The sequence below is a fragment of the Prunus dulcis genome, chromosome 2 (genome assembly GCF_902201215.1).
Source record: "Prunus dulcis chromosome 2, ALMONDv2, whole genome shotgun sequence".
NCBI classification, from domain to species: Eukaryota; Viridiplantae; Streptophyta; class Magnoliopsida; order Rosales; family Rosaceae; genus Prunus; species Prunus dulcis.
The window spans coordinates 4,427,871-4,436,346 of record NC_047651.1 but is presented as its reverse complement, the minus strand read 5'-3'; the positions used below and the strand labels follow the sequence as shown (position 1 = coordinate 4,436,346).

The following is an 8,476-nucleotide window of genomic DNA, read 5'->3' as shown; positions in this document are numbered from 1 at the left end:
ATTGACAGAATGTAACGGTTGGATCAAATGGGCGATTAAAATAGAATTTATGTACCATTTGGACTAATAATTTAATTTAGGGACCAAAATATAAATCGCATACAAGTTTGAGGACCATTTGAGTAATTTACCTTAAAAGATATTTTTAACTGCAATGGTTCTTGAAAAGTTTTATTTTGGTCCTTCAACTAGTTTTGGCATCATTTTGGTCATTCAAGTCTTACACACGTTCTAATTGAGTTATTCCGTCAAATTCCATAAATTATTATGTCTATTTTTTCGGGGTTAAAACCGTCATTTAATATACAATTTTTTGATGGTAGTGTTTGGCGAGTGGCGGGGATAGGGTGAGGTGGGTTGTCAGCGGCGAGTGGCGTCGGTAGGTTGGTAGTTTTCGGATTGGGGTTGCTAGGTTTTTGTTTTTTTTGTTTTTTTTTCTTAACATTAAATTTTGGAGGGGGAAACTGGAGATCTCAAGAGGAAAATTTTGATGAAGGGAGCTTTACGAAACTACGCTAGATTTTAAAACCAAAATTGTTTGACTTGTTAAAAAAAAATATCTTCCAAACATCGAGTTGTATGCAACTGTGTATCCATATATCGAGTTTTATATAACTGTGTTCCATCTCTCATGTAATTACAGATAGAGACACGCATGTAATTTACGATGAAAATAAATAATCCAAACAGATCACCGTAAAACTGGAGGCGGCATGTCAAGTCTTGAAACTATAAAATTATAACGTAGAAGCGCTTGCTTTCACTAAGGAAAGTGTAATTCCATGTCTATGACAAGCTACATAATTAAATTCACTCATTCACATGTCGATCAAAACTGAGCTCAACGGATGCAGCAATCTTTCAACATTGCACGCTAACTAGAGATGGGATAATATGTACAAGCAAAGTAATTGAATGCTCTAACAGCAATATCTCCGAAAGTTCTTTGGCCACTGAAAATTTGCCATTAAGCCGTTCTTTGAAGGGCCGTTTAGTACCCAGTTGTAGACTCGAACTCGGTCATTGGAGCCTTCCTCTTCCCACCGGCATTACATGCAGAGAAACTTTTGTGTATTTGATTATCTGTTTCAGCATGCATGCTTCTTTCTCCAAGTATTGGAACTTCAGCATCATGTGGTACAAATGAGAGGAGATGTGTATGGGAGATTTGTGGCCGATAGGTGTTGTCAGTTTGCTGCCCAGTCACTCCACTGGCTTCTTGTTTGGGGTCTAACGGTGCTCCTCCAGAAAGAGGTTGCACATTAAAGTCCATCTCATTGAACATGAGGTTTGCAATGGCTCTGTCAATGGTGTTTGTCTCTGATTCTGTACCTTTATTGCTCCCTGACCTGAATATGAAATTTATTTTTCTGATCAAGAGATCCTGAGTGCCAACAAGAAGGACAAGGACGCAGCAGAAACATTAACAAACTAAACCGCAAGCCAAAGTAAGAACACACATTGCACATAAGATTCATTGCCCAAACCAGTGCCTAACGCCCAGTTTGGTGTGGTCAATATCGCAACTACAAGCTAATGTAGGAATGCCCCCGGAGTACTTCAAAGCAATGCAAGGGCAAAGATGAGAACTTCAAATTTGGAGAACAAGATACTCTTTTGGTAATAAGTACATAAAGCATAAAAGAATCCTCCCCTGCCAAAAGTAACATCATAGCTACTCTTGCAATAAAAAAGTTCAGGGCTATCAGTTTTAGCTAACTTTACCACTGTCAGCAATGAAGGTTTCACCCAAAAAATCTACCACAAATTACCCTATCACCAATGTGAAACCAGGGGCTTTTAAATTGACAATCACAACTCAGCAATGCCATTTTTCATACATGATAACATGATGAGATTGTTAACATCAAATGGATCAAACTCTAAAGAGACCGAAGGTAAATGTCGCAAGTATCACAATATACCTGATAGTCTCATCCTGAGCTGTCCATGAAGAGGGTTCTTCAATTTCACTCGCTTGGTCTCCATCTTGGCTCTGTGTAGCAAGATTTCCTTTTGAGTTGTTGGCAAGGCGGTATAAGGCATCGCGAAAGCAAATTCGTGTCTTTTCATTCAACTGATAATTCAACAACAGAGTAAGATTCCATAACCAATAATGAATGTGAAGGATATGTTTCACAACATGCGCTTTATTCTACTTTCAAGATCTAAGTTTACCTGCGTCATCACCATTTCCAGTTCATGCAATACCGATTCTTCAACTGATGTTTCCTCACCCAGAAGTCCATTCATGCTGCCTTGCTCAGGTGGGGCAAAGCCGCTTTCCGCCTGTATCATAAAAAAGAAATACATATATAAGATATAAGCTTGAAAGTCAAGAAGCTATAAGACATAAGAAGTCAAGGAAACTACTACTACAGCAATGTTACAGATGTTAGTAAATGAAAGTCAAGAAACTAGCACTACAAATCAACTTCAATAACAGACGCCGGCAACTTTCAGCAAGGGTCTCTGTTTGTTAAAAAAAAAAAAATTTAGTAGGAGGGGAAAAAAAAGCCCCCTTCCCTTTTCTTGCCTTGCAAAAGAGTCCAGACATAGAGAGCAGTGATACGTAATTTAAGTATACAACGACCATACATATCCCTCTGCAAATGGAAAAGTATTTTTCATTTAAATCAAGTAAAAGTTTTTCTTCAAAATAAAAGAAGGAAACAATACTGAGAGCCTGGATTTTAACATTCTGTTTTTCTTTTCACTTGAATAGAGAGTAGAGAGAAAGTTAAAAGAGTGACTAGAGAAGAGAAGAAGAGAGGAAGTACATAAAAAAGCTTTAAGAAGTAAAAAATTAATGAAGACAAAAAGTTTAAAATTTTAATTGACAAAATCTTGATATTTGCAGAATGCTAATGGATACGTTGACATGATAACTTAGAAAAAACCTATAACTCATAGAAACCATCTTTCACATGAAACTACATAGAGCCCATGGCATTATGAATCGCCTGTTAAAGCAAAAATGGTCGGCTTTCAGGTACAACAAACTTCTCAGCAATACGCAAGTAATAGCTATTTAGATACCTATCTTCAACATATACATATAATCACACTGCTAGTAACCCAAGCATGTCAGAAGACAGCTGTCCCAGGCGAAGAATTAGGGAAGCTACCATGCCCTCTGGCCAATTTCAAACTTAATGCAAATAAAATCTCACCTTTACTGATGGGCAAGCTTTTTGCTCTGAGTTGCAATGAATATACTGTGAAGTAGTGGCATGCCCCTTCTCTGAACCCGCCGCTGGTGAAAATGCATGATTTTTAAGATACTTTGAGCTTCCTGCACTATGTGCACTGCTTGAGAAACTTTGTGATTCCAAACTCATGCTTGTCGAGATATTATCAGTGGGCAACATGCCATTGGAATCAGGACAAAAATAGAATGACTTGTGTACATTTTCTGCCCCAGGAAGATCATCAAGTAAGGAACTCCTGCATTAAGGAAAAGCCAGAAGATGAGAAACCAAACACAAGCAAAAATGAGGTGACATTTGATTAAAGTAAAGCACATAGAATTTAGGCATATTGGAAATCATATGGATATTGAATGGCTCTTTTAAAATAGGAACAAAAACAAAATAGGATGTTGCAAAGAATGGGGGTATAGAATCAGTTTGTTATTATGCTTTTCAACTGTTGACTATCATGCGGCCGATGCCATCTTCTGTAATGGCACCAACCCCAAGATAACCTAGTGCAGAAATGACATGAAAACACAATGGAGCGATTCAATTTCCATTGGATTCCCTATGATGCCACAATTGATCTTCACAAATTAAGGCAGTTAAGAAACTACATGGTTTCCTACAGGCATTAAATCAAGTATCTTAATCCCAGAGGTTACTCTTGTACAAGAAAATGTCATCCATTTGTTCGAGTCCTGCCAGGTCTTCAAGCTGATTATTGGTTCGATTTAATGAATGTGTGGTCTGCTGAAGAGAGTCCTCGGAAAATCCTTCACACACACTTGAACTGCTAGATAGATCCTTTTCATTAACAGAAGTTTCCATCTCCATGTCATCAAATAAACTGCTACCATCATAGTTGAGCTCTTTAGTGAATTGTGGATATATAGAAAAGCATTTATTAGTGGGCTGAAAGCATTCGGAAGCACTGATTCCCCATTTCGACCAACTGTCCGGAGATGGAAGCCTGTCCGATCCTCCATCATTTGGAACAACAACATCGTCCATGCCACTTCCGTAATACCACTCCATGATACTTGTTCTGAAATAAGAAAAACGAAATATTATAAACAAGCATAAAATGAGTAATTATGACAACAGGTAATTCTGATATTTACAGATTTTGACTGGTCATCAAGAAATCAGAAGAAGCAAAATAAGGGGAAAAAGTCCTATATTCCCCCGTCATGGTGGTTCTCCTAGTCATATACTTCAAGTCTTGTACGATTACTTAATCACTACACAGGAATTTGCCATTTGCAGTTATTTTAAATAACAAAGCAACAAAATTACCTACAAAACCTCTGATTTGTTAACTCCTAAATCCTCAGTTTTCTTGGCAATCAAACAAAGACCTAGATGTGTTATTACTGCGCTCTAGTGGTGGAATATTTCAAGAAGTAGACCCTCCTTGTAAAACTAAAAGTTGTTTTTTGGGATAGATTACTTCCGAGATTAGTTCAGCAACTTCTTAAAGAAGAAGAAGAAGAAGAAGATGATTATGGTGATAAAAAAAATATAACCAAATTAACAAGAGTTCAAAATTTGTTCCAGATCTGGTAAATACAAAAAAGGTGAACTAGAAGCAGGACAAAAAAAACTCAAATAATTTTATTTGATATGGAAGGATTTGATTATAAAACCATTTAACTTCTCTAATCTCTTTGATTTCAAATACTGACTACATCTTAAATATTCTCCAATTCCGTTTAAAGGTTTGAATTTCATTTCTTTTCATACACATCCACAGCATCTGGCGACACAACTTTATCAAATTAAGAAATAGTCAGCATACAATCAACTTTATCATCAAACATACAAGAACAGCTGTGAATAACAAGGTCAACCAAGACATCAAAACCCAGAAATTCTAATAAAGAACAAGACTTTACACAACTAAGAGAAGAACCATGTTCTCCATCAGCCATCTGAACACATACATATACTAAATAAGCAAAACTGATGAAAGAACATTACCTTGTGATGGATTATTTGAGAAAATGAAGACGACCCAGTTGCTGATTCAGAGAAGTAAGTCAGCCCAGATGCAGAAATGCAATATAGAAGGCTAAAATCTTTGATGGGTTTTGTTCAAGTTGAAGTTGGAGTCTTTGAGATGCCCAGTGTGTTTCAGCTGGACAACAAATGAGGCGGCCGTAGTTTTTTGATGGTCAGGTTTTTTTTATAATTTATTGCTTTAAGAAAATTATTCCAAATAAAGCAACTTGTAGATAGAGAACAAGATAGAAATAGAGCTACAGAGGCAGAGAGAGAGAGAGAGAGAGAGAGAGAGAGAGAGAGAGAAGAGCTGGTTGCTGTGATTTCTTGTGGCTGAGAATGGGAGAGTGAGATTAGTGGTTGAGGAGGGCTCCATCTAAAACTGCCCTCTCATTGAGCCAGGTGTCCGAATCTGGTCCCACAAGAGAGAATTCAGATTTATTACTTGGTTGAAAATTGCGCTCGGGCTGCCGTGACCATCTAATATTTCATTTCCACAAATGCCCCTGTATTATTTAATTAATTCTGCCCCTTGCAGGGTCACAGGGTGCCAGGTACGTGGTCTAATTGGTTATTTCACATGTCGAGTGCTGTAAAGGCTTTCACGTTCCTGGGTCCCGCATAGATTTCCACGCCATATACATGGCTGGTATGCTTGGGCTTGCTTGACACGTGGCTTAATATGCTTGGAGTTGAATGACACGTGTCTTCAACGGAGAGAACCGAAGGAGTTGCAAGTTGTGTGGACAAAAAAAGGTGTAGCTTGGTTTTATTTGGGGGGAATTGGGATAAGATGTAGTCGGATACAGACTACGTTACGATTTAGAGCCACAAGATTCCTGGTACCAAGATAGCTCTAAATTAGACAGTTAAAATTTAAATTAAAAAGGGGAGAAACGATTTTGGAAATGCCTTCTATTTTGGGCCAATTTGTGGGACTTTTAAATTGATTTTAGGATTTAATCCAAAAGAATTATTGATTTTAGAATTATTGATTTAAGATAACATTTATCATTAGAGACAAATTATTATTTACGTGTATATAAAAATAATTTATCAACATTGCAAAAAGAATAGTTTCAGCACACATGTCAAATAGTAATTGATGAAGAAATGTTTAGTACATGTACGACTTTTCTTAAGATCTCTTTTATCTTCTCTGTCATTTTCCTAATTCTTCTCTTCATTGTCTTAATTTCAGACCATGTCTTTATGCTTCAACTACTAATACTGCCATGAAGCCTTATATGTTTGAGATATTTAGTCATATACTCATTCTTTAGTATTAATGACATAGATAAACTCTATACCATTTAATTTTTATAAACAAACCCAAAAAATGACATATGTCCCTATTTAATTTAATTTTGATTATTAAATTACTTTGATGTCATATTGAGTATTTTATGTTTTTTTTAATGAGGTTTTAGGGTTAGGCTTGTTTTAAAAAATCAATGGCAGTTTTGTAATTCATAAAAAGTCAAAAGCCTTTTTGTTATGTTGTAAATGAACTTTGGATGTATTTCTAAAGTCCATTATATATTATTATTATTATTTTTTTAAAATATGGACTCATATATTGGGTATAATAGTGAATCTCTCTATATGTTTCACGTGCAAATGGAACTAAGCACCAATATATGTTTCAAGTGTAACGTTAATCTAGTACAACCATCACTTTTTCAGTTTTCTTTTCTTCTCCAAGTTTTGCTTTTAAGTACCAATTAGATATTTGCATCTACATCCCTTGTCCCTATTTTTTGGGCTGCATTATGATTGTTGCATTGTTCCTTTTTTACTCTGTTTCTAATTCTACATACTAAGCAAAAACAACTTAACATGTCTCTAATATTACAAAGGACTCGTAACTAAAGTAGTTAAGAGTAGTTATCATATACTTGAGATTATGACATGTGACCTCTCCCCTAATATCGCTTGTATTTTTTTTTTTTTAAAGGTTCTTCAATTTAGGTCCAAAACGATTACCTGTCATAGGGTTTAGTCCACACGTTTTTTTGTTTTAGATGTAGGTCCTTTGATTTTTATTACTTTTTTTTTGTTGTGTTGATTTTCCTCTTTGAGGTAAATAACACTAGTAAAAAAAATCCCTTGCGCGACCAAATTTTGCGCGACGAAAAACTATTCGTCGCGCAAAGTCACTTTGCGCGACGAAACTTGAAACTTCGTCGCTCAAAGTCTTGCGCGACCAAATTTTGCGCGACGAAAAATAATTCGTCGCGCAAAGTCACTTCGCGCGACAAACTTTTGCGCGACGACAATACATCGTCGCTCAAAGTATTGCGCGACCAATTTTGCGCGACGAAAAGTAAACTTCGTCGCGCAAAGTCCTTATAAAAATAAATAAAATAAAAAAATTATTTTTAAAAAATTTTTCCATGACGTAATCCAAACATTTTGTCACCTAAACCAATTTATTTTTTTTTTTTATTTTGTATGCATAACACTTAAGAAATTAAACGGTATATATATTTATTAAGTAACTTTAAATTTATTATTTTAGATCGGATCGGATTTTTATTAGAAAAATATATTCTTGTTGTTCGGATTGGGTTTTTGTTAGAAAATATATATTTTAAATTGACGATCGAATTATTTCATTGTATTCATATCGGGTCAAGGAGTGTAGCAGTAAAAAAATCATCAAAATCGGAGTTAAAATAACCGTTAAATCTTGATTTTTCATTATAACCGTCGAAAAGTTTTATCCCCTTACTTGATCTCTGAATGTTTATTTTTTTCGATTTCTGGCTATATGATCTCGAAGTATAAACAAACAAGTTTGATGGTTGGATCGTTGAAACTAGTTTTTTTGAATGCATATGCCATCAAAACAATATATTCACTAACAATTAAGAGTTTATTTATACTTTCGTTAAATATAACATAAGATTTTGTGGTATCCACTAGTGTAAATATTTTAAATTGAAGATCAAATTCAGTCATTGTATTCATATAGGGTCAAGGAGTGTAGCTGTAAAAAAAATCATCAAAATCGGAGTTAAAATAACCATTAAATCTTGATTTTTCATTTATAACCATCGAAAAGTTTTGTCCCGTTACTTGATCAATGAATGTTTATTTTTTCCGATTTTTGGCGTATATGATCTCGAAGTATAAACAAACAAGTTTGACGGTTGGATTGTTGAAACAAGTTTGACGGTTGGATCGTTGAAACTAGTTTCGTAGAATGTGTATGCCATCAAAACAATATATTCACTAACAATTAAGAGTTTATTTATATTTTCGTTAAATATAAC

General features: G+C 35.2%; 1 protein-coding gene across 1 annotated transcript; it reads right to left on the bottom strand.

The window, feature by feature from the left end:
• Window positions 1–602: 602 nt before the first annotated feature.
• Window positions 603–5,502, bottom strand: LOC117618552 (protein LNK3-like). Its single transcript, XM_034348165.1, has 6 exons — window positions 5,178–5,502; window positions 3,868–4,242; window positions 3,174–3,447; window positions 2,179–2,289; window positions 1,926–2,077; window positions 603–1,349 (listed from the first exon to the last, which is right to left on the bottom strand). The coding sequence occupies exons 2-6, from the start codon at window positions 4,230–4,232 to the stop codon at window positions 992–994; spliced, it is 1,260 nt and encodes a 419-aa protein (XP_034204056.1). The 5' UTR covers window positions 4,233–4,242; window positions 5,178–5,502; the 3' UTR covers window positions 603–991.
• Window positions 5,503–8,476: the final 2,974 nt, after the last annotated feature.